Below are 27,836 nucleotides of genomic sequence, written 5' to 3'. Positions count from 1 at the left end.
AAAGTGCATCTGGAAGAATAAACAAATGATAATGAAAGAAAAGGAAGGAAGGAAGGAAAGGAGAAAGAAGGAAGAACGGGCTTCTAACAAGAAGAGTAATAAGGTGAGACTTGGTCTATCAGTTATTAATGTGTATTATAAAGATGAAAAATTAAAACATTATGGTATTGACATCAGAATAGACAGATAGATGAATGGAATAGAATAGAGTCAAAAAAAGAGCTCAAGTATATACAAAGATTTAATATATTTTAGTAGCACTATTTCTTATCTGTCAGTTAATCATAAACTAATTTTTTTCAATAAGTGATGTTGGAATAACTGCATAACTATTTGCACTAAGTTACACTTCTATCATACTCCATGCACCAAAATAAATTCTAGACTTAAATGGAAAAAATCAAAACCATAAAAATATGAGAAGAAATATAGGTAATTATATAACCTGGGGCAGATGAGAACTTTTAGATATAACACTAATAGCAGAAACTAAAAAGAAAAAGATTGATTTTACATTAAAATTTTTAGGCTTTCTATAAAAAAAATTACAATAAAGATAAAGTTCAAATGTAAATTTAAGAAAGGATGACTGAGAGTAACATATAGCTAAAAGATTGTTAGTATTAATATTGAATCTTTTCTTATAGAAAAACTGATAAAGACAAAACAGCCAGTTTACCAAATAAAGAAATTTAAATGGCCAATAAATCTATGAAAGATGATATATATTAATAGTAGTTAAATAAATACAATTTATTTATATTTTTGGCTGCACCTTGCAGCATGAGGGATCTTAGTTCCCCAACCAGAGATTGAACCTGTGCCCCCTGCAGTGGAAGCATGAAAACTTAACTACTGGGCCACCAGAGAAGTACCTAAATAAATGCAATTTAAAACAGTAAGATGCCATTTTGTGCCAATCATATTGTTATTTTTAAATGCATAAAACCCATCACTGGTGAGTGTGCAAGGAAATAGGCACTTTCTTATACCTCTGATAGGACGGTAAATTGGTACAACTGTAATGGAAAGCAATTTAACATCTTGTATATACAGGTTAAAAATTATCTACCCTTGGCCCAGCAATTCTGCATCTAGGAATTTTCTGCAGGAATACTTTTGGACATGTATAAGGAGTTACCTATTGAAATGTTCAGTACAGCATTAATTTTTCAAGTACAAGCAGTTCTAAATGTCTAACAATAAGGTAGTTGATCTTTAAAGTATAATAAATGTAGAGATTGAAATATTATACTATACTATACTGGCATAAAAAGACTAAAAGATGTCCATGGTATATTCCTAAGTGGAAAAAAAAAAAAAAAGCACATTGCATCATTGCATCCAGTTAAAAAATGGCAAAAGTCTTGAATAGACATTTCTCCAAAAAATTTGCAAATGACCAAAAAACACATGAAAATGATGTGGCACATCATTAGTCATTAGGGAAATACAATTCAAAACCACAACAAGATACTACTTTACCACTTCACAGCTACTAGGAGAGCTATAAAAACAACAGCAACAAATGGAAAATGACAAGTGTTGGCAAGGATGTGGAGAAATGGAACTCTCATGTATTGCTGGTAGGAGCGTAAATGCTGCTGTGGAAAATAGCTTGGCGATTCCTCAATAGGTGAAACATAGACTCGTCATATGAGCCAGCAATTCCTCTCCTAGGTATATACTAAATAGGTGTTCAAACAAAACGTTACACATAAATGTTCATAGCAAAAAGATGGAAACAACTCAAATGTCCATCACCTGATAAATGGATAAACAAAATGTGGTATATATCCATATAATGAAACACTTCTTATTCCACTGTGTACAACATGGATGAACCTAGCAACTATGCTAAGTGAAAGAAGCCAGACACAAAAGGTCACATATTGTGTGATTCCATTTATCTGAAATATCCAGAATAGGCAAATCCATAGAAACAAAAAGCATTTTAGTGGTTGCCAGGGGCATGACTACTTAATGGCTATGAGGTTTCCTTTTGTGATGCTAAAAGTGTTCTGGAACTAGATATTGGTAATGATTGCACAGCACTGTAAATGTACTAAATGCCACCAAATTGTATATTTTAAAATAGTTAAAATGGTGAAATTTATATTATGTGAATTTTACCACAATACAAGAAGTGCATTACAAAACAGTAGGTATAGTTGGTTTTGTTTTTCTAGAAGTATATGCATAGGAAAAAAAGTGTAGAAGGGTAAATATCAAACTACTCTGGTCATCCATGGTTGTCATTTAGGACTAATGTTCTAACTTTTCTACAATAATCCTCAATTACTTGACTCCTTTTTAAAACATGCTATAGAATAATATTTAATGAGAGAGAGGAGCGTTCATCATGTAATGCCCTCCAAGTCCATTCATGTTGCTGCAAATGCAAAATTTCATTCTTTTTTTAAGGCTGAGTAGTATTCCACTGAACATTTATACCATTTCTTCTTATTTGTTCATCTGTTGATAGACACTTAGGTTGCTTCCACCTCTTGGCAACTGTGAATAATGCTGCATTGGGGTGCATCCAAACCAGTATATTTGAACAAAACCAATTTTATTGTAAAAACACATATTGCATAGAACAAAAACCTACTGGAAGTATATATGCCAACATATTAATGGTTATATTTCAGGGGGTGATTATAGGTGAATTTTATTTACTTTTAAAAAATACATTTTCAAAATTCTTCCAGTGAATATGTATATATATATATATATTACCTCCACAATCTGGGTTTTAAATATTATTTTAAAGTTTTCCTGGAGGATACATGAGCATCGTGGTAGTGTGAGAAGCTCCCTTTGTCTCACCCCTTCAATTTACAACTAGTAAAACATCCCTAACTCAAGAAAATTTCCCTACCCAACATAGCAGAATGCTAGAGAGATCCACACATCTGCATGTGAAGGTGGGTGTACTGGAACACATAGAGGAGGCAGAAGTGGGGGGAACAGCGGAGGCAGTGCCCATGATCCCAGCTCCCCGGCCACAGCAGCTGAACCCGGAGCCCCAGAGAACCCTGTGGCAGGAGGAGGGGCAGCAGACACAGCTTCAGCCTCCTGGCTGCACCAGTGCCTATGGGTGCAGGAAACTGGGCAGCAGCACTGGTGAGGCCAAGACTCAGTCCTTCCAACCGTGGTGACGCCCACAACTCTCCCCCCCTCCCCCACCCTCGCCCACGGCAGCGGCGCCTGCAAACCAAACAACCCCAGACATGGCGGAGGTGCCCATGACCCTGGATCCCCCACCAATCCTCTCCCCTCACTGTGGTGGCAATGCCTGCAACCCAGTCAACCCTGGACAAGGCAAAGGTACCCGCCATCCCAGTGCCCCTGGTGGCGACGCCAGCAACACCAGAGGCACAAGCAGCTATGACAAGGGCACCAGTGACACCTCTGGCAGAGGCAGTGGAAGATGGAAAGTGCCGATTCTCCAATATAGAACAACTCAGGTAAGAGAAACCAGAAACTTGTGCTATAGCGCCACCTACTGAAAAACAAAAGAAAGGCCTTCTAGTGACCAATCTGTTAAATTGTTAAAATCAAAGTAAACAAAACTACCTAAAGAAGAAAGGTTTTCGCTACTTCAGATACGCTGGCAGAGGACCAATTCATCAAGCACCATAAAAGAAAACATGCTAACACAGTGTCAAAAAAAAAAAGAAAATGACAAATCAAACTTAAAGTCACAGAAGATTTTAATCTATTAGAGAATTCAAAAATAGCTGTCATGAAGAAATTCAGCAAGAAAACACAAAAAGGCAGCTCAATGAGCTCAGGAATAAAATCAACGAACAGGGGCTTCCCTGGTGGTCCAGTGGTTAAGACTCCACCTTCCAATGCAGGGGACATAGGTTCAATCCCTGGTCACAGAACTAAGATCCCACATGCCAGGTGGTGTGGCCAAAAAAACAAATAAAATAAAATATAATCAATGAACAGAAGGAATATTTTAGCAAAGAGATTGAAACTCTAAAAAAGAACTAAGTAGGAAATCTGGAGCTGAAGAACTCAATAAATGAGATGAAGAATGCATTAGAAAGCACTGGAAATAGAGAAGACCATATGGAAGAGAAAATTCACAAGCTCAAAGACAGAAATCTAGAAATGATTCATGTAGAAGAGGAGATAGAACTAAGTTTTGTGTTTTCTTTTGTTTTTTAATGAAGAAATTCTATGAGAACTATCTAACTACCTTAGGAAAAGCAACATAAGGATAATGGGTACCCCAGAAGGAGAAGGGGGGAAGAAGGGAGCAAAAAACTTATTTAAAGAAATAATAGCTGAGAATTTTCCAAATCTGGGGAAGGAACTGGATATATACGTTCATGAAGCTAATACTACACCTAATTATATCAATGAAAAAAGACCTTTTCCAAAACACATTATATTAAAACTGTCAAAAGTCAGTGACAAAGAAAGAATTTTAAAGTCATTGAGGGGAAAAAAGACAGTAACCAATAGGCTATCAGCATATTTCTCAACAAAAACTCTACAGGCCAGAAGAGAGCAAAATGACATACTCAAGATACAGAAAGATTAAAAACTGTCAGCCAAAAATACGCTAACCAGAAAAGTTATCATTCAGATATGAAGGAGAAATGAAGTCTTTCCCAGACAAACAAAACAAAAGTTGAGGGATTTCATTACCACTAAACCTATTTACAAGAAATGTTGAAAGGAGCTCTTATACCTGAAACAAGAAGGCAAAAGTATGCAAAACTTTGAGTAAGGTGACAAATAGTATAAGAAAATTAGAACTCTGTATCAGAATAGTTATAGATTGTTAAACAATTATAGCATAAAGGTTAAAGCGGAAAAAGTATTAAAAGTAACTATAGCTACTTCAACTTGGTAATGAACTCACAACATAAAAAAGGACAATTTGTGACAATAAAAACATGAAAAGGAAGAGGAATAGGACAAAATCTGTATAGGCAAATGAAGACAAGATGCTATCAGCAGAAAAAGAAACTATAGTCCTAAAAAGGACTATTTTATCTATGAGATGTTTTATACAAATCTCATGGTAACCACAAAAAAAATCTGGAACAGAGACATGAAACATGAAAAAGAGGAAACAGAAAAACATCATGGAAAACTACCAAACCAAAATGACAGACAGAAACGTAAGGAAAAAGAAACAATGGAGATAAAGAGGAACCAGAAAACAAAAGATAAAATGGCAGGACTAAGTCCTCATCTGTCAATACTCACCTTAAATGCAAATGGATTGAATTCACTAATTAAAGGACAAAGAGTGGCTGGATGGATTAAAAATCAAGACCCAACTCTATGCTGCCTCCAGGAGACTCAGCTCAGCTCTAAAGACAAACAGGCTCAAAGTGAAGGGTTGGAAGATGATACTCCAAGCAAATGGCAGCCAAAAGAAAGTGGATATAATTAATACTCATATCAGGCAAAATAGACTTCAAGGAAAAAAGGTAACAAGAGATAAAGATGGACATTATATAATGACAAGGGGGACAATCCATCAAGAAGATATAACATTTATTAATATATATGAACCTAACATAGAAGCACCAAAATATATGAAGCAATTATTAATAGACCTATAAGGAGAAATTGACAGTAGCACAATAATAGTTGGGGACTTTAACATCCCACTACATCAATGGATAGATTGTCCAGACAGAAATTCAACAAGAAAATATCAATCTGAAATCATATGGACTTAATAGATTTACACAGAAGACCCCATTCAAAAGCAGTAGAATACACATTCTTCTCAAGTGCACATAGAACATTCTCAAGGATAGACTAGATGTTGGGATACAGAACAACTCTCAGTAAATTTAAGAAGACTGAAATCACATCAAACGTCTTTTCCCTACACAACAGTATGAAACTAGAAATCAGTTACAAGAAGAAATCTGGAAAAATCACAAATATTTGGAGACTGAACAACATGCTACTGAAAAACTATTGGGTCAATGAAGAAATCAAAGGAGAAATTTTAAAAATATATGAAGACAAATTAAAATATGACATACCAAAATCTATGGGATGCAGCAAAAGCAGTACTAAAAGAAAAGTGTGTGGCAGTACAAGCCTACCTCAAGAAACATGAAAAATCTCAAACAATCTAACCTTACACCTAAAGGAGCTAGAAAAGAACAAATGAAGGCCAAAGAAGGAAATAATAAAAATCAGAACGCAATTAAATGAAATAAAGACTAAAAAGATATCAGAAAAGGTCAATGAAAGTAAGAGCTTGCTCTTTGAAAAGATAAAAAATAGAGAAGACTCAGACAAAATCAGAAATGAAAGAGAAATTACAACAGAAACCACAGAAATACAAAAGATTATAAGAGAATACTATGAACAGCTATACAACAACAAATTAGACAACCCAAAAAATAAATCCTTTGAATCATACAACAAAGACTGAATCATGAAGAAATAGAAAATCTGAATAGACTGATCTCTAGCAAGGAGATTGAAACAGTAATAAAAAACCTCCCAAAAAACAAAAGTCTAGGACAGGGTGGCTTCTCTGGTGAATTCTACCAAACATTCAAAGGAGATTTAATACCAATCCCCAAACTATTCCAAAAAATCGAAGAGGAGGCAATGCTTCCTAACTCATTTTACAAGGCCATTATGCTGATACCAAAACCAGACAAGGGCAACACAAAAAAGAAAATTACAGGCCAATATCACTGATGAATATAGATGCAAACATTCTCAACAAAATATTAGCAAACTAAATACAATAATACATTTAAATGACCATGCACCATGATCAAGTGAGATATATTCCAGTTATGCAAGGATGGTTCAACATTTGCAAGTCAATCAACGTGATACACCACATTAATAAAATGAAGGATGAAAATCATATGATCATCTCAATAGATGTAGAAAAAGCATTTGACAAGATTCAACGTCCACTTACGATAAAAACCCTCAACAAATTGGGTACAGAGGGAACATACCTCAACAAAATAAAGGCCACTTATGACAAGCCCACAGCTAATACCATACTCAATGGTGAAAAACTCTCTAAGATCAGGAACAAACTCTCTCTCTAAGATCAGGAACAAGACAAGGATACCCACTCTTATCATTTTTTAAAAAAATAAATTTATTTATTTATTTTTGGCTGCTTTGGGTCTTCGTTGCTGTGCCCAGGCTTTCTCCAGTTGTGGCGAGCGGGGGCTACTCTTCATTGCAGTGCGCGGGCTTCTCATTGTGGTGGCTTCTCTTGTTGCGGAGCATGGGCTCTAGGCGCGTAAGCTTCAGTAATTGTGGCACACGCGGGCTCAGTAGTTGTGGCTCACGGGCTATAGAATGCGGGCTCAGTAGTTGTGCACAGGCTTAGTTGCTTCACGGCATGTGGGATCTTCCCAGACCAGGGCTCGAACCTGTGTCCCCTGCATTGGCAGGCAGACTCCCAACCACTGAGCCACCGGGGAAGTCCCCACTCTCATTATTTTTATGCAACATAGCATTGGGAGTCCTAGCCAGAGCACTTATACAAGAAAGAGAAATAAAAAGCATCCAAATTGGAAAGGAAGAAATAAAACTGTCACTATTTGCAGATGACATGATTTTATATATAGAAAACCCTAAAGATTCCACTAAAAAATTATTAGAGATAATAAACGAATACACTAAAGTTTTGCATGGTACAAAATCAGTATACAAAAATCAGTTCCATTTCTATATGCTAACAATGAACTATCAGAAAGAGAAATTAAGAAAACAATCACATTTACAATTGCAACAAAAAGAATGATAATAATAAAAAAAAAGAATGATATACATAGGAATAATTTTTTTAATTTTTATTTTATTTTATTTGCTATACAGTAGGTCCTTGTTGGTTATCCATATTCATAGGAATAAATTTAACCAAGGAGGTGAAAACCCTGTACACTGAAAACTATGACATTGTTGAAAGAAATTGAAAAAGACACAAAGAGGGCTTCCCTGGTGGCGCAGTGGTTGAGAGTCCGCCTGCCGATGCAGGGGACACAGGTTCGTGTCCCAGTCTGGGAAGATCCCACATACCGCGGACCGGCTGGGCCCGTGAGCCATGGCTGCTGAGCCTGCGCGTCCAGAGCCTGTGCTCCGCAACAGGAGAGGCCACGGCAGTGAGAGGCCCACGTACCGCAAAAAAAAAAAAAAAAAAAAAAGACACAAAGAAATGGAACCATATTTTGTGCTTATGAATTGAAGAACAATTTTTAAATGTTCATATTACCTAAAGCCATCTACAGATTCAATGCAATCCCTTTCAAAATCCCGATGACATTTTTCACAGAAATAGAACAAAAAATTCTAAAATTTATATGGAACCACCAAAAAATAAAACCCTCAAACAGCAAAGGCAATCCTGAGAAAAAAGAACAAAGCTGAGGTATCACACTCCCTGATTTCAAATTATACTACAAAGCTAGAGTAATCAAAACAGCATGGTAGGGACCTCCATGGTGGCACAGTGGTTAAGAATCTGCCTGCCAATGCAGGGGACACAGGTTTGAGCCCTGGTCTGGGAAGATCCCACGTGCCGCAGAGCAAGTAAGCCCGTGCGCCACAACTACTGAGCCCGCATACCACAATTACTGAAGCCCGTGTGCCTAGAGCCTGTGCTCTGCAACAAGAGAAGCCACTGCAATGAGAAGCCTGCACACTGCAACAAAGAGCAGCTGCTGCTGGCCACAACTAGAGAAAGTCCATGCAGAGCAACGAAGACCCAATGCAACAAAAAATTAATTAATTAATTAATTAATTTAAAAAAAAAACACAACAAAAAAACCCAGCATGGTATTGGCAGAAAATCAGACATACAGATCAATGGAACAGAACTGGGAGCCCAGACAAAAACCCAAACATATATGAACAACTAATTTATGACAAAGGAGTCAAGAACATACAATGGGGGAACAGAAAGTATCTTCAATAAGGTGTTGGGAAAACTGCACAGTCACATGAAAAAGAATGAAACTGGACCACCATCTTACACCATACACAAAAATTAACTCAAAATGGATTAACAACTTGAATGTAAGACCTGAAATCATAAAACTCCTGGAAGAAAACATAGGCAATATGCTCTTTAACATTGGTCTTAGTAATCTTTTTGGATATGTTTTCTTAGGCAAGGGGAACAAAGTCAAAAATAAACAAATGGGTAGGAATTCCCTGGTGGTCCAGTGGTTAGCACTCCATGCTTTCACTGCCAAGGACCCAGGTTCGATCCCTCGTCAGGGAACTAAGATCCCACAAGCAGCGTGGCGCGGCCAAAAACTAATAATAATAGAATAAACAAATGGGACAACATCAAACTAAAAACATCTGCCTAGCAAAGGATATCATCAGCAAAACAAAGACAGCCTACTGAATGGGAGAAGACTTTTGCAAATCATATATCTGATAATGGGTTAATACTCAAAGTATATAAAGAACACATGCAACTCAACAAAAACAAAAAAACCTGATTGAGAAATGGGCGGAGGCTATGAATAGACATTTTCCAAAGAAGACATACAGATGGCCAACAGGCAAATGAAAATAAGTTCAACATCACTGATTATTAGGGAAATACAAATCAAAACCACAATGAGATATCACCTCACACCTGTCAGAATGGCTATTATCAAAAAGACAAGCAATAACAAGTGTTGGAGAGGATGTGGAGCAAAGGGAACCCCATACACTGTTGGTGGGAATGTAAATTGGTGCAGCCACTGTGGAAAATAGTATAGAGATTCCTCAAAAAATTAAGAATAGATCTGCTATACGATTCAGGTGTTCCACTTCTGGGTATTCAAAGAAAACAAAAACACTAATTTGAAAAGATATACGTACCTCTATGTTCATTGCAGCATATTTACAATAGCCAAGATATGGAAACAACCTATGTTCTTATCAAAAGATGAATGGATAAAGATGTGGTATATATATACCATTCAGCCATAAAGATGGTATCTTGCCATCTGCGACAACATGGATGGACCTTGAGGGTATTATGCTAAGTGAAATAAGTCAGATGGAGAAAGACAACTATTGTATGATTTCACTCATGTGGAACATAAAAAATAAATAAGTGAACAAACAAAACAAAACAAGGGGACTTCCCTGGCAGTCTAGTGGTTAAGACTCCACCCTTCCACTGTAAGTGGTGAGGGTTCAATCCCTGGTCCAGGAACTAAGATCCCACATGCCACATGGCATGGCCAAACAAACTCAAACAAACAAACAAACCAACCAAAAACCTCAAAAAACCCCACATAGACACAGAGAACGGATTGGTGGTTACTAGTTGGGAAGGGGGTTGAGAGGGAGGGTGAAATAAGTAAATGGGGTCAACTGTATGGTGATGGATAGAAACTAGACTTTTGGTGGAAGGCACACTGTTGTGTATTCAGAAATAGAATTATAATGTTGTACATATGAAACTTAATTAAAAAAATAAAATAAAATAAATATGCCATTTCCCAATCAAACTGAAAAATGAAAGTTACATCAACTTGAAGCGGAAAAAAAAGTTTTCCTTATATTGAGACCAAAACTCATTTTACTTGTTAAATGAAACCTTTAGTTGGGGAAAAACTGATAGAGTTTTAAAGGTAAATAACACCAAAGAATCTGGAAACCACTAAAATTATGGTGGAAGAGAACATTCAGAGAGACAAGTAAGCATTTGCTTAGAAAGGAAAAAAATCTCTTTTACAGCTGAGTCAAAGATGTTGTTATTGCAGGGGAGAAATACCTTTCAAAAAGAGAAAGGCAAGCAAAGAAAAGAGAATAAAGATGCAACAGAATCATATTAAGAGGTACAGACTAGAAGTTCCTTTTGCAATAGATTGTAACAAACAGTGCCAGGGAATTAAAAAAGAACTCAGGAAGGAATTAGAAAACTATTGACCAAATCTGTGATCTCTGACTACAGCTGCCAACTGGGTTGCAAGACATATGGGTTGCAAGTGTGGTTTGTGTTCATGAAAAAGCCTTCAGAAGGGGCCTGAGAAAATAGCAGTTATGAGCAGTCATGTAGCATTTATAATAATAATAATTATTATTTTCTTTCTTTTTTAAATTTATTTATTTTTGGCTGCGTTGGGTCTTTGTTGCTGTGCGCAGGCTTTCTCTAGTTGCGGAGAGCGGGGGCTACTTTTCATTGTGGTGCACGTGCTTCTCATTGTGGTGGCTTCTCTTGTGGAGCATGGGCTCTAGGCGCGCGGGCTTCAGTAGTTGTGGCACGTAGGCTCAGTAGTTGTGGCTCATGGGCTCTAGAGCACAGGCTCAGTAGTTGTGGTGCACGGGCTTAGTTGCTCCGTGGCATGTGGGATCTTCCCTGACCAGGGATCAGACCCATGTCCCCTGCATTGGCAGATAGATTCTTAACCACTGCACCACCAGGGAAGCCCCCCAATACCTTTATTTCTAATGATAATATTTACATGTGCCTTTGTCACGCTTACTCTATGCTTGACCCTGTCTTAAGCACTTCTAGTGTTTTAACTCACTTAATCCTCACAACATCCCTAAAAAGCAGGCATTATTATCCTTGTTTTACAGTTAAGGGAAATAAAGCACAGGAAAATTAAGTTCACATCCAGGAGTCCCTGCTCTAGAGTTCTTGCACCTAATTATCCACATTTTAGAGATGAACTAGAATTAAGTTTATGACTCATTTCATATTTTACTGAGAAAATAGGAAAATCTAACTAAAAACTACTTCGTCTTCTTCACCAAGCTACCGAACTACCTGGGCCTATACCTGTCTGCCTTCTTTCCTGTTACAACGGATGAACTATTCTCACTACCATCTAAGGCCAATCCCCTCATTTGTGTACAAGATTCCAATCCCTTTTCCTTACTCATGGGCTCTGCTCTTCTAGTTATACCCTCTCTCCTGCGCCATCAATTTCTTCCTCTATAGCCTACAGATAGGTTACAGTATCTCCCATCTTTGGAGGAAAAAAAAATTTGTTTCTACCATGACACTGCCTATTTTCTCTGCTCTCCTATGTCAATGTCAGTGTGAATTACGTTTAGTCACATATAACACAAAATCCAGAATAGAGTAGTATATATAAGGCAGGGTTTGTTTTCTTTTATATAAAGGAAGCTCAGAGGTAGATATTATGGGTTCTTATTGTCCCTAGGGACCCAAGCTCCTCTGTCTTCCTGCTCTGCCATCCTTAGCGTAAAACTTCCAGCCTCAATATTACCTCATGACCCAATATGGCTACTGTACTCCAGACATTTTATCTATGTTCCAGGCAAATAGAAGTAGAAAATTGGAGGAGGGAAAAAAGAAGTAAATCCTAGGCTTTCCTCTGCACGGCTGTACTGAAAATGCTTTTGCCAAGTTCACCAGTTACTTCCATATTTTCAAATTTCATATTAAATTTTCTGTTCTCATCTTATTGAACTCTCAGCAACATGGGACACACTAACCCCTCCTTAGTTTTGAAACAATGCTTTCATCTGACATCAGAGACTCCACATTCTCCTAGTTTCTTTGTACTTCATTGGCTGCTTCTTAATTTCCTTTACTGGATCCTCCTTCTCTTCCCAATCTCTAAAGATCAGTTGCCTCAGGCTTCATTTCTTGGTCCTCTTCTTTAGATACTGTTTCCCTAATGATCTCATTCAGTCCCATGACTTTAAATACTCTCTATATGCTGCTGATCCCATCAGTTTATTATCTCCAGACATGACTCTGTCCTGAATCCTAGACTCATATATTATCTCCACTTGGATGCCTAATAGGGATCTCAAGTATAATATGACCAGAACAGGACTTCTAATTCCTACCTTTAAAAAAAACTTTTCTTCTCCCTCAATCTTTCCCATTTCAATTAATGGCACTACCATTCACACAGTTCCGCTGGACAAAAACCTCAGAGTCATCCCTGATTACTTTATTTTCCTCCCCTTCCTCATCCAATCCTTTAGAAAGTCTGGTCTACTTAATGTCCAAAATATATCTCCAATCCAATAACCTCTTATACCGCCAACATTCTTGCCCACACCATCATTGCCTCTCATCTGGTTTATTTATTTATTTATTTTTCATCTGGTTTATTATAATAACCTCTAACCCTTTCCCTTCCTCCAGGCTTGTTTCCACTGATGGTCAGGATTAATAGTTACAAGAAACAGAAACTAACCACTGATTTAAGCAGAAAAAGAAATAATTTGAAGGAATACGGGCAGGGAATTTGGAGGTAAACTGGTGTGCAACATTGGTAGGGTGGATAAGAGAACATAGCAGATAAAATCATGACATGCCGTGCATGGAAACAACCCCCATGGATACCATCCCCAGTGGTCTAGGATGCTGCCACTAGTTCTACCATGAAGGGGCAGGCAGTGACTGTCTGTCTCAAAGCAATTCTGCAGAAGGAAAGAGCAGAACTTTAAGAAGCTTTTCTTCACCTACCTTCTCACTGCTACCCTCCACCATAGTGTAGCCCCCAGTCTCTCTTTCTCTCCTCAGTACGCATCTTCTTCCCCCGCTTCCCACACACTCTAATTCAAGACAGACTTTTTAGTTTCCCTAAGGGTTTCTCACAGAGGTAGTGATTATGGTGGTTCATTCCTGGATTCTGTGCTTCCCTCTTACTTTACATTTTCTCCACGGTTGATTTTAGAGGAAAAAGCCAGTGACCTGAGCTTATTTGCCAGTTGCTGGTGTTCTCTGGTTCTTTACAAGTTCCTGTAGTTATTGGAGGAGGTTATTGCATTGTTATTGAAAGGAGGGGTTGGCCCAGAGATATTTTTAACCCCCAAATTGTACAACTTAAAGGAGGCTGATTTAGTGTCATCGATGCAATAATCCCTGGGAAAGGATCTGGAATACATTGTGGATTCACGTTCATCTTAATTAACTCAACGAATACTTGGGTGGTTATTGTAAGCTAGGTGTGGTGCTGTGTACTAGGGGAAAAAACAAAAAAAGGAATTGTCCCTGCCCTCTAGTGGAGGAGGAGAGGAATTATCTATTATAATTACAATATTGTAAATAAAGATAATTGCATACCTTAATAGAGCCATGCACAAGGTCATTAAGTATATAGGATCCTTGGCAAAGTGCTGTTTCATGGAAAGGTAACATGCGAGCAGAGAACTTGAAGAATGTGTAGGAGTTTTCAAAGAAAGCGAACAGAAGGAAAATGTTACAAGCAAAGAAAAAGTACAGCGTGAGGCAAAGAAAAAAGGCTTGAGAAAGCATGGGAAAATATAAAATAGATCAGTATTTCTAGAACATAAACTGTGAATGAAAATAGGTGCTGTAATTCATCGCTGATAGGTGTGTAAATTGGTTCAACTCTTCAGGAAGGCCGTTTAGCAATAACTCAAAATATTAAATGCATATACTATTTGGTCAGGAATATGTATCCTCCAGCATTGTTTGTAATAGCAAAAGATTTGAAACTACCTAAATATCCATGAAAGAGGGAATTGGTTAAATAAATGATAGGATATCCAAACAATGGAAGAGTATGCAGTTATAAAAAAGAACGAAGCAGATCTGTAGGTACTAATATGAACTAGATTTCAAGACATACATTGTTAAATGAAAAAATCTGGGTGCTGAGCACTGTGAATACAACATTATAATTTTTGATTGTTTTTTGGAGGGGGCGGGGGTGGCTTCACACAGGTGCATAGAATATCTGGATGAGTTCACAGGGAATAGGTAACAGGAGCTGCCCCCTGAAGATAGGGACTGGGGATCTGGAGTGGGAGGCAGTGACTGACAGGTTCTAAAATGGTCCCAAATCATCTCTGCCTCCTAACATTCATGCCCATGTGTAATCCGTTCCCCTTCGAGTGTGGACAGGATCTGCAACTTGTTTCTAGACAATAGAATACAACAAAAGCGATGGATGTCACTTCTGTGATTATGTTAAATAGGACTGTAATTTCCATCTTGCTAGCAGACTCTACTGAACTTCACACTTGCTGGATTTTATGAAGTAAACAGCCATTCAGAGAAGTCATATGCCAAGGAACTGAGGATACCTCTGGCTGGTAACCCACAAGCACAAGGAACAAATCCTGCAACAGTGACGTTAGCTTGGTATCCTTTCCCAGAGGAGCCTCAGATGAGCCACACCTAGGACTCAGGTGAGCCATGCTCATATTCCTGACACACAGAAAATGATATAATAAATGTGTGTTGTTTTAAGCTTCTAAGTTCACGGTAATTCATTAACACAGTTTTAGATAACTAACACAGAACCTGACTTATTTTTCTTGTAATACATTTTTAATGCTTTTAATCATGTACCTGTAAAACCTACTTAAACAGACTTATTTTTCTTGTAATACATTTTTTTAAACATCTTTACTGGAGTATAATTGCTTTACAATGGTGTGTTAGTTTCTGCTTTATAACAAAGTGAATCAGCTATACATATACATATATCCCCATATCTCTTCCCTCTTGTGTCTCCCTCCCTCCCACACTCCCTATCCCACCCCTCTAGGTGGTCACAAAGCACCGAGCTGATCTCCCTGTGCTATGCGGCTGCTTCCCACTAGCTATCTCTTTTACATTGGGTAGTATATATAGGTCCATGCCACTCTCTCACTTTGTCCCAGCTTACCCTTCCCCCTCCCCATGTCCTCAAGTCCGTTCTCTAGTAGGTCTGCATCTTTATTCCCGTCCTGACCCTAGGTTCTTCATAACCATTTCTTCTGTTTTTTTTAGATTCCATATTTATGTGTTAGCATACGGTATTTGTTTTTCTCTTTCTGACTTACTTCACTCTGTATGACAGACTCTAGGTCCATCCACCTCACTACAAATAACTCAATTTCGTTTCTTTTTATGGCTGAATAATATTCCATTGTATATATGTGCCACATCTTCTTTACCCATTCATCTGTTGATGGACACGTAGGTTGCTTCCATGTCCTGGCGATTGTAAATAGTGTTGCAATGAACATTGTGGTACATGTCTCTTTTTGAATTATGGTTCTCTCAGGGTATATGCCCAGTAGTGGGATTGCTGGGTCATATGGTAGTTCTATGTTTAGTTTTTTAAGGAACCTCCATACTGTTCTCCATAGTGGCTGTATCAATTTACATTCCCACCAACAGTGCAAGAGGGTTCCCTCTTCTCTACACCCTCTCCAGCATTTATTGTTTCTAGATTTTTTGATGATGGCCATTCTGACTGGTGTGAGGTGATACCTCATTGTAGTTTTGATTTGCAGTTCTCTAATGATTAATGATGTTGAGCATTCTTTCATGTGTTTGTTGATAATCTGTATATCTTCTTTGGGAAAATGTCTATTTAGCTCTTCTGCCCATATTTTGATTGGGTTGTTTGTTTTTTTGATATTGAGCTGCTTGTAAATTTTGGAGATTAATCCTTTGTCAGTTGCTTCATTTGCAAATATTTTCTCCTATTCTGAGGGTTGTCTTTTCATCTTGTTTATGGTTTCCTTTGCTGTGCAAAAGCTTTTAAGTTTCATTAGGTCCCATTTGTTTATTTTTGTGTTTATTTCCATTTCTCTAGGAGGTGGATCAAAAAGGATCTTGCTGTGATTTATGTGAACATAGAGTGTTCTGCCTATGTTTTCCTCTAAGAGTTTGATAGTGTCTGGCCTTACATTTAGGTCGTTAATCCATTTTGAGTTTATTTTTGTGTATGGTGTTAGGTAGTGTTCTAATTTCATTCTTTCACATGTAGCTGTCCAGTTTTCCCAGCACCACTTACTGAAGAGGCTGTCTTTTCTCCATTATATGTTCTTGCCTCCTTTGTAGTAAATTAGATGACCATATGTGTGTGGGTTTATCTCTGGGCATTCTATCCTGTACCATTGATCTATATTTCTGTTTTTGTGCCAGTACCAGACTGTCTTGATTACTGTAGCCTTGTAGTATGGTCTGAAGTCAGGGAGCCTGATTCCTCCAGCTCCATTTTTCTTTCTCAAGATTGCTTTGGCTATTCGGGGTCTTTTATGTTTCCATACAAATTGTGAAATTTTTTGTTCTAGTTCTGTGAAAAATGCCAGTGGTAGTTTGATAGGGATTGCATTGAATTTGTAGAGATTGCTTTAGGTAGTATAGTCTCGTTGCGGTGGCTTCTCTTGTTGCGGAGCACAGGCTCTAGGCGCACGGGCTTTGGTAGTTGTGGCACACGGGCTCAGTAGTTGTGGCACACAGGCTTAGTTGCTCTGCAGCATGTGGGATCTTCCCAGACCAGAGCTTCAACCTGTGTCCCCTGCATTGACAGGCGGATTCTTAACCACTGCGCCACCAGGGAAACCCAGGATGCAAAATTAACATGCAAAAATAAGTAGCATTTCCATACACTAACAATGAATTATGTGAAAAAGAAAGTGATCCCATTCACAATAGCATCAAAAATAATGTGAGGAATTTCAAGGCTGAGGGTCAAAAACAATGGAGATTTAAATTGTAAGCCATTAAGAGGTGGCTGGAAGCTCCATGAAAGGAACAAAGTAAACTGTAGGCCAGCTAGTTTACCAGAATCACGGAAAGAGACAGCTATAAAGAGTCCTCAGAACAAACCCAGAGACTGGCCTCAAAACCACCTGTAGGAAGAGGCCTGAATTTAATTGACTGGAAGAATTTATGCCCTAGGGCATTGTCAAAAACAATAAAGCAATCAGCCACCAATTAGTGTAAGCCTATGAGCTGGGGTATGATATAGAGGCAGACAGCTGAATAGAGAGATCAGGGAAACAGTCAAAAAGAGCCCTGCTAAAAACACCCAAGATGATTATCCATATTCCTAAGCCTGCACTCTTCAGGGTGTGACATCAGAGGCTATACGCTGTGGAGGAAATAGACATCCTCAAAATAATCCAGCCAAGTCACTAAACAAACAACAACAAGCCTTGGTTGGGGAGGATGACATTAGTATCCAGAATTGCTTTATCATCTCAAACATCCAGTTTTCAGCAACAACAACAAAATTATGAGAAATATAAAGAAAAGGAAATTGTGACTCATACGTGGGGGGCCGAGGGTGGGATTGGGGAGGGGGAGGCAACAGAAACTGCCTATGAGCAGGCCCAGATAATGGGCTTAGCAACCAAAACTTAGCAGCAGCTATTATAGATATATTCAAAGAACCAAAGAAAGTCATGATTAAAGAAGTTAAGGGTTATATGATGACCATTTCTCATCAAGTAGAGGATATAAATAGATAGAAATTACAAAAAAGAACCAAATGGAAATTCTGAAGTTGAAAAGTAAAATAACCAAACTGAAAAATTTACTAGAGAAGCCCAATGGTATCTTTAAATTAGCAGAAGAATCAGTGATTTGAAGACGGATTGATAGAGATTTTGTAATCCAAAGAACAGAGAGAAAAAAAATAAAGAAAAATAAACAGAGACTCAGAAAATGTGAGGCATACTTAAGGGCACCAGTATATGCATACTTGGAGTACAAACAGAAGAGGAGTGAGAGATGGAGAAGAAAAAATATACAAAGAAATAATGGATTAAACATTCTCGAATTTGATGAAAATATTAATCTATACACCCAAGAAACTTAATGAATTCCAACTAGGATAAATGCAAAGAGATTCAAAAACAGACACATCATAATAAACCTGTTGAAAGATAAAGACAAAAAGAAAATATAGAAAATGGGGGGAGGAGGAATATGTGCTCACAAGATACAGATTTATTGTAAAGATAAAGTAATTAAGACAGTGTGGTATCAGTGCAGAGAAATACAAATGGACCAATAAAACAGAATAGAGAACCAAGAAAAGGACTCATGCATATGTGGAATTTGATTTAGACAGAACTGGCATTGCAGATCCATGAGGTATTGAGTGCCTATGCAAGAAATGGTCTGGGACAATTGGGTATCGATTTTGAAAAAAAAGAAATTTAATCCCAACCTAACAGCAAAACAAACGTGAAGGCAAAACTTTTAAAAACATTTAGAAGAAAACATAGAGAATATCTTTATGATTTTACATTTGGGAAAGATTCTTAAGATACACATTAAAAAAATTCAAAGCAGAAAAGAAAGTATTGCTAAATCTGCTCATATTAAAATTAAGACCTTCTGTTAATCAACACATCATAAAGAAAGTAAAAATAAATAACATATTTAGAAGACATAACTAGGTGAAGGTACTTGCCACACATTTAACCAACAAAAGATTAGTTTTCAGCATACAAAAAACTAAAAAAAAAAGATGTAACTTATGAATAAGCACCCCCTAGTGATAGGCACAGAGTTAAGGGACAAAGTAGGTGATTAAATAGTTAATCCCACTAGGGAATTGTAAATAAAGAAAAAGTATGGGAGATCCGTGTAAGTTAATGATCACTCAAGAAAGCAGGTTTGCTTAACCACAAAATCAAGCAGGCTTGCTTAGCAACAAAACCATGCAACAGAAGCATGAGACATGCCCCCAAATTATAAAACAATGGTGGCATGAGACCCACATCCTGCCCAGTGAGCTCGGTAAGTTAATGACTCCTAGGACATGCTCTCTGCACACATAGAAAACAATAATTTACGGAAAGGTGACATTTCAAAGTGAAAGACCCTTACTGTACTGAGACCTGAAATAATTTTTCCATAATGCCATGACAGTCCTGGCTTGACCATGTAGGGACAGGAAATCTCCCCTGCCCAACCTGGAGGAGGAGATGATGATGGAAGTGTGACATCTACTCAAGAATGAGGAAGAAGGTGGTATTTTCCCCCTCCCCACTTTTCCTTTGATTATAAAAATGTAACCCACTAAGTACTCAGAGCAGCGCAATGCTCACCTGTCTGCTTGTAAGCCTCACAAGCGTCCTATTCTAATAAATCACTTCTTATCTATCACTTTGCTTTGAATTCTTTCTGTGCAGAGACATAAAGGACCAGAGCCCTCCGAAATGCCACCTAGTGGTTTCACTAGAAGATAAACAAGAGTAGTTCTTAGTGAATCAGTAATATTGTCTCTTTAGCTGGATTGTGAGTGATTGCATTTTATTTTATTTTATTTTATTATTTTTTTGCGGTACACGGGCCTCTCACTGCTGTGGCCTCTCCTGTTGCTGAGCACAGGCTCCGGACGCGCAGGCTCAGCGGCCATGGCTCATGGGCCAGCCGCTCCGCGGCATGTGGGATCTTCCTGGACCGGGGCACAAACCCACATCCCCTGCATCGTCAGGCGGACTCTCAACCACTGTGCCACCAGGGAAGCCCTGAATTTTATTTTTAATCACTGTATGGTAGATAGACATGAATATGTTTAAAATATTCTTTTACGGAGTTTCAGTATTTAATAACAATAACATGACAAAAACAAACAAAATAAATGAAAATAAAACAGAAAGAAGGAATTAATAAAGAAAAACCTGACATTAATAAAATGGGAAGCTGATACATTGTAGAAATAAGAATAAAAACCAGAAAACAGAATGTTTTAAAAGGTTGATAAAATCTTCTGTTAAGCATTATTAAGGAAAATAAAACAAACAAATATATGAACAATGTATAAGGCAATATAACCACAGAAACACACAAAAGAAATAAAAGTAGCTAATACAGACTTAGGAAAGGTTTACTATGTGTCAGACAATGTTTTAGATATTACATCATTTAAATTCCACAAGTATAAGTATTATGTCATTTAATTTTCACAACAGTTTTATACATGAGATAGCCTTTATTGTTACTTCTATTTCCCAAATGAGAAAAACTTAGCAGAGAGAGGTAAGAGAAATTCCCCAAGTTTACATTGCTAGTGAGTGACAGATCTGGGATTGGAATCTAGGCAGTATACGTGTTTAATCCTTCCTCAACATTGTCTTTCTTCAAATGTTTATCTCATAGACTATTAGAGTCCAGAAGATCCTTACAGACCACTTAATCCATTTCTCTTATTTTGTGGTAGAGGATCTTTTTTTGGATTGTCCTAAAAAATGGAACAAACTCTCTGGAGAGACGTAGAAGAGTAAGTGCAGATGTTACTGACCTAAAGAACAAATACAAAATTTATAAGAGAATGTTATGTGCAACTCATGGCAATAAATTTGAAAATATAGAAGAAGGAAACAATTTTTGAACAAAATACAAATGATGAAACTGACTTAATAAGCAGGGAAAAAACCTAAAGTGAAACCAATAATCATATAAAAAATTAGAAGAGTAATTAAAGATCTACCTTTTAAAAACATACCAGTCTCAGATGGTTTTATAGCAGAGCATATATCATTTTTAAAGAACAGATATTCCTATCTTATTTAAATTATTCCACACCATAGGAAAAGAAGAACTTAAAATACATTTTATAAGACTAGCTTACACTTAATATTAAAACATAATAAAGATAATATGAAAAGATAATAGATGAACTTTATCTTTGAATACAGATGCAAATAGTCTAAATAAAATCTTTGCAAATCAAATCCAACAGTCTATTAAAAGAAAATCATTTCATGACTAAGTAGGACTCCAGGAAACAGTAATAGTTTAACATTAGAAAACCTATGTCTTCAATTCACCATGGGAACAAAATAAAGGAGGAAGATCACATGATTATATCGAGTGATATAAGGCATTGTCAGCAGCCGTTTCTAATAATAACAGCTAATGTTTAAGTGCTTGCTATGTGCCAGGCATCTGTTCTAAGTGCTTTCTTTGCATTAATGTACTTAATTTTCCTAACAACTGTATTGCTACAATCATTATTATTGCTATTTTACAAAAGAGAAAACTTGAACTCAGAGAGGTTAAATAATGTCCCACATATAGGAAATGATGGAGCCAGGATTTGAAGAAAGGTTGTGTTTCTGTAGAGCCCACATCCTTATCAGCTAGACTACACTGCCACTAAGAAAATCTCTAATTAGCACTAAAAAAAAGTCACTATACTTAAATATGATCAACATTCATTATTGAAGGCTAACAGTAAACTCTACAATAAAAGGTGAAATTTCCATTAAAATTCAGAAACAAGTTCAGTGTCAGGATCTTTGTGTGGGTGTGTCAATATATATAGCACCATTCTTTCCCTGGTGATTCTGAACAATGTAGAAAAAGCATAAGATGTAATCAGGGAGAAAAATATCAATCATATTACCATTAAAGGCTAGATTAGAGTTCATGGATTGCATCTGTGGGAAATGGACTTTGGAAACTAAACTCCAGAGTTAGGCAGACCTTGCTGACCCAGTCATGGAAGCACCGGCCCGAGGCAGGTCTCCCCTTGTCGGGGGACTAGCCAAGCGTGCCTGATTTATTTTCCTCAAGTGTGTCAATGAGCACAGAGAGCCCAGGAATGTTATGTTTGATTGAGCTCCCTCTATGTGATTCTTCTTATTTAAAAAGATTTAATTTGATTCAATCACAACTTATAAACTACCAGGAACCAAGCAGGGACAACAAACCTTTGTGAATGGCAGAACATGTACTCCTCTCTCTCACTTTGTGAGAACTTAGGGGCTGATAGAAAGGAAGAGATGGGGCGTGTGGCATGCAGGATCTTAGTTCCCCGACCAGGGACCAAACCCGTTCCCCCTGCAGTGGAAGTGCAGAGTCTTAACTGCTGGACCACCAGGGAAGTCCACAAATGCCTACCTTGTGCTGAATGATTTACCTGCAATATCTAATTGAATGCTTAGTTTAAAACTCACACCAATTAAAAGATGAGATATCTGTGGCTCAGAAAATCTAGGTAACTTGCTCAAGTTTATCTAGTTTGGAAGTGACTAAGTAGCTATTTGGCCAGGAAAAAAAGTCAGTAAAGACAATAGAACATCATCTGAGCTTTTGAAATGGTTGTTACAGTATCATTCAAATAATTAGTCAATCAAAAAAAATTTAAGTCAAGGAGTCAGCCTTTACAAAGAAGAGATTGTAAAGAATGGGGGGGATTTCCCCAAGAAGTGAAGGTCTTCAAGTTAGTCAAGGAAAGAATTTCATTATGAAGAATGTAAATGTCAGTTTGTAATAATAAACTAAAATATTCACAAACATGGAAATATGAATGAAGCATCTGAACAAAGGCATGACTAAATATTGCCAGTGGGTCCAATTATGCAACAAGCTGACACTCCTTGCTTCTTTTTAGTCTCTATGACACCATCAATTCTTTCTGTGGCAGGTAGATGCAGAAGCACCTGCAGACCAGAGAGTGGCCCCCTATAAATTGGGGTGAGCATGGGATTGTACTCAGGCTGGCACCACATCAAGTACCCTCAGTTTTCTAAAGCTATATGGTGATGAACTGAGAAGATCATTCCATTATTTTCCTTCCCCAAACCTTTCTTAAAGCTTCTTTCACATCCTTGTTTCTCAGAGAGTAGATAAGGGGGTTCAGCATTGGGATCACCACTGTGTAGATCACAGCAACCATGCGGGCTTGGGTCAGGGAGTGGCTGGACCTGGGGCGCAGGTACATGAAGTGTGCCATAGAAGAGGCACACAGCAGCGAAGTGGGAAGCACAGGTGCAAACGGCCTTGAACCTGCCCTGGGCTGAGTTCCTTCTCAGGATGGTGATGAGAATGAAGAGGTAGGAGACCAAGATGGTGAGGGTACAGCTCACAAGGTTGAAACCGGCAAAAACGAAGAGCAGGATTTCACACAGCGAAGTGTCCACACGTGACAGAGACAGGATGGGCGGTCCATCACAGAAGAAGTGAGTGACCACGTGAGCACCACAGAATTTCAGACTAAAGATACAGCTCATGTGGATTAGAGAACTGAGGAATCCTGCACTGTAGGAGCCCACGATCAGAGAGGCACAGACCTCAGGAGACATGGCAGTTGAGTAGAGCAGGGGGTTACAAATAGCCGCATAGCGGTCGTAGGCCATGGCGGCAACGCGATAGCACTCACTGGTGGCAAAACCCGCATAGAAAAACATCTGAGCCATGCAGCCGGGATAAGAGATCACCTTCCTCTTGGCTAAGAAGTTCACCAGGGTCTAGGGGACAACTGTGGAGGAGTAGCAGAAATCCAAGAAGGAGAGGCTCTTCAGAAGGGAGTACACGGGTGTGTGCAAGGTGGCACTCAACGTGGATCATAATGAACACGATCAGATTCCGCAGCAGCATGATAGTGTACGTGCCCAGGAACACCATGACGAGCAGCCTCTGGAGCCAGGGGTCACTGGTGAGGCCCAAGAGCTCAAACTCAATCCCTCGGCTCAGGTTTGCCCTTTCCATATTTCTCCAGTGCTCTGCGACGTGGAAAGAGAGGACCACCAGAAATGAGGTGAAACACCCAGGGGCTCTCACTGGTTTAGTTCTGCCCTAAGGACAGCCTTCTGAAGATTGTTGATAGCAATTTGTCATAGAGAAGTTCTCCACTACTTGGCTGGTTGGTTAGTTAGGAAGCATGACTTGAGCAGCAACGGAAAATATAAAAGAAATATACACAGTTTGCTCTCTTAAGGATCTTAAAAAATTCTAAATAATGAAACAGTTACTTACCAAGTATTTATTGACCGTCTGCTATATGCTTAGCTCCGTGTCCTTCCAGTCAGGAATTCAAGAGTGTCTGACCTCAGGAAGTTCATATTCTAGAGACAGTATATTTTGTGTTTAGGCACGCAGGCTCTGCGTCAGACTGCCAAGGTTCCAAGCAGGGACCTCACTACTAACTAGCTGTGTAAACTTGGGAATGTTTCTTAACCTCTCTGATTTTCAGTTTTCAGTAAAATAAGGATAATAGCACTAATCTCAAAAGCTTGTTGTAAAAATTCAATGGCTTAATTCGTGTAAAGCACTTGAACAAAGCCTGGCACATTGAGAAAGAATGTTAGCTTTGATTATTCTTGTTGGAGAGATAGATCTAACACAAAATTAAACAACAATAAAATGAATAAATGAAACAATGACAAGATTTGGCAAGCAACCTACCACCAAACAAAATAGACAGAGACACGTGTACTAAGCAAGTGACTACACAGGCCTTCCCAGGATCCTGAGTGTTCTAGAGGAGTTGAAGGTGGTTCATTGGCTCAGCTATAAAATTGCCTCTCAGAACTTGGCCCAAGCCAGGCACTACTATGGGCTCTAAAGGTGATGGGGGTCGGGATGTGGAGAGATGGGGCTGGTGTAGGGCTGTAGAGAGCGGGCTGAGACCTTGCACTCGGGAGCATCAGCCAGAGGGAAAATGCCACCCATCGTTCACGAAGTCACCATCGTTTCCAGTGAGTAGAATCGCCTTGTTCTCAAGGGCTGTTGGGCCAGCAGGGAAGGAACAGCCCCTCCCTAGGACTAGGGCTTTGTAAAAATGCCTTTTCTATTCAGAGAATGAACAAAGCCGTGATGCATCACCTAAGCACCACACTCTCTTCTGCTGCATTGGCTGCTCTGTTCCTGAATTACCTCTGGGCTCTGGAGTCAGTTAGGAACCCTGTGCTCTTTGGTGAGGATCTTCAGTTGTGAAGGTTTTGAAACCAGCAGATGTGATTGGGGTAGGATAGAAAGGGACAAAATTGAGCCCCCTCCTTCTGCCTCGAGGAGAGTAAATGAATAATACAGCTGTGAAAGATGTTGGGAGGATTCCAGAGAGGAAAGAGCTGTAATGAACAGGCAAAAGATTCTAGTTTATCCTACTGGCAGACTTTCCAGAATCAGCAAACTACCAGAGCAGCGGAAGACTCTGGACATAGGGATGACTAAATTTACCTGTCAAGTAGGTAATGAAGGCACTATGGCTCTTGATAGAACACTGCGAGTGGTGAACGGTGACAAGAAGAAAGCATTGTAATGCCCGAAGAGGTAACATGCCCTGATGAAGTTAAGACACAAAATACGAGGGCAAATTTGAATACCAAATTGGAGGCTCGGTAACTTCTTTTAGAGCACGTGGAGCATAACTCATTTATTTGGTCACTGAGATGTAATATTCAGCCATTCTTAACCCAACAGTTTCTAGTTTATAATAAACCCCATTATTGCAGGAATGTGGACAGCCCTAGATTTGGGTTGCAAATGCCATTGGCCCTATTGGTGTCAAAAGCCAACTCAGCTTCAAGGCAAATTACAAGGACTTCAAAGAATTGACTGTAAAGATCCCAGGATGGAATTATTTACAGGAACTTCAAGGAAGTTGAGGAATTGTTGCTAAGAGTGAAGCAGAACTTCTTAAGACGCAGCTTCACATCTTCTTCCTCAGTTGACTGTTTCAGTGTGGGTAATGGGTCTGCAAGTACCTCTCTGATTAAAAGAATGGACAAAAGCAGAGAAGAGAAGGAATGTGGCCAACACTCAGGCAGGGAGGTGGGTTGGAATAGGGTAGAGTAGGGTGGTGGTTAATACAAGGGGTAGCTGATGAGAGCCTCGGATTTATTGCTTGCTTTAAATCTACTCTCTCTTTCTATTCTTCTCCCCTTTCCTCTCTCATCTCTCTTCTCCAGCCTGTACTAAATTCAAAACTATTCAGAATATAGACAGTTAGTCAAGCAAGAGATTGTGGAGAAATTGACATCTCTGACAGTCTTTCGAAGGATGCTGGAGTAGCCACTATCTCTGTTGGCTGCAGTTTGTACCTGTGAGTGAAAACGAGGAAGAAAATTTGAGTGGTCTTATCATATGGAAACGGATTGTGGAGTGGAGTGTTTAGAAGTGAGAGCAGGTGCCTGGGGCCTGTAGATGAGGGAGAAGTAAGCAAAGGATTTTATTTCTACCTGCTTCTTTGCCCTCCTCCTTGGGCTAGCAGAGTGGGAGTACAACGGAGAGCCGGCAGTCAGAGGGAGCAGCCAGTATCTGTGAGCAGCAGTGATCTGAAGCAATGGTTCTTAAACATTAAGGTGCCCTGCCCAAGGTTCACTGGAGAAGCTTGTTTCTGTGCAGATTCCAGGTCCCAACCTCAGAAAATGTGAGCCAGTAAGTCTATAGCCAGGCCCCCAAATCTGATGAATCTGAAACAGGTGGTTGCTGAACCATACTTTAAGAAACACTAAACCATGGGGTAACTTCCCCTGAGCCACATATAAATATCCTTTCTAAGTTGCTAGAATTCTCCATGTCCTGGAAAATCAGATCAGCCTGTGGGGTAGGATGGTTGTCCTGGACATTCTCTTCCTTCCAGAATATGTGTCAGTAGTTAACAGTTCCCAGAAATCTGAGTATTACCTGGTGATAATCAAACACCAGCGAATTTCCTCCTTCAAGGTTGCTTGAGATGTCCTTAAGCAAACCATTTAATTCCAACAAAGCATGTGACTTGGTGGCAGAGCTATTGCTCTGGGGTCAGAACACAAGCCTTCATTAGAAAAACAGTAAAGACAAAGCCAGACTCATTCGGTCCATAGACTGAGTCTGGGGATCAGAGCCTGCTACTGACATTAACCTCCCACGTGGTGAGGGGAGGGAGGCAGCCCCCTCCCTGAGAGGCACTCACAGCTTATCCTGTACTGGGAAGAGACACCCCAGAGCCACCTTTTCCTCTGGGCAGCCCATCAGGTCACAGCTGGGGAGGACGATGTGTTCATTAATGAGGGCTTAGCAGGCAGGTGAGGAAGTGAGAATAACTGGCCCCATGTAGATCCATTAACGTGTTTGCAAAGTTACTAGCTCCTCTACCCTTGAGGAATCTGGTGATTGGGAAACTGGAAATGAAGGGAATGGTTCCACACCAGATCCCTGACAATACACTGGTCATTAGCCCCAAAGGACTTCTCTACCTCAACTGAACTCTTGTGTAATTATTATCTGTATTTCTTCTACACTGGAAAACCAAGTTTTTACAGTTTTTCTTTCTTTTATTCCAGTTACCCAATGTACACTGGGACCTAGATTACAGCTGAGGACCTCTATACCCATCAAGATCATAATAAAATTAGAGGTATGTGATTTACTTAACAAATACTCGGGG

The 27,836-nt window shown here is 38.9% G+C and overlaps 1 protein-coding gene and 1 long non-coding RNA gene across 2 annotated transcripts; one reads left to right on the top strand and one right to left on the bottom strand.

The window, feature by feature from the left end:
- On the top strand, positions 1 to 27,836 carry LOC307181488. Its single transcript, XR_013826889.1, has 3 exons — positions 1 to 103; positions 14,946 to 15,132; positions 27,733 to 27,836. It is a non-coding gene; the product is annotated as an uncharacterized lncRNA (long non-coding RNA).
- Positions 23,244 to 24,214, bottom strand: OR5AU1 (olfactory receptor family 5 subfamily AU member 1; the record flags this gene model as incomplete). Its single annotated transcript, XM_079911931.1, is given in 4 exon segments — positions 23,244 to 23,412; positions 23,414 to 23,934; positions 23,938 to 24,021; positions 24,023 to 24,214. Coding segments are annotated over 4 exon segments (927 nt in total). The 5' UTR covers positions 24,176 to 24,214.

This window comes from Stenella coeruleoalba (assembly GCF_951394435.1).
Source record: "Stenella coeruleoalba genome assembly, chromosome: 2".
Lineage (NCBI taxonomy): Eukaryota > Metazoa > Chordata > Mammalia > Artiodactyla > Delphinidae > Stenella > Stenella coeruleoalba.
Note: the sequence above shows the minus strand (reverse complement) of the source record. Positions and strands in the feature narration are given on the sequence as shown.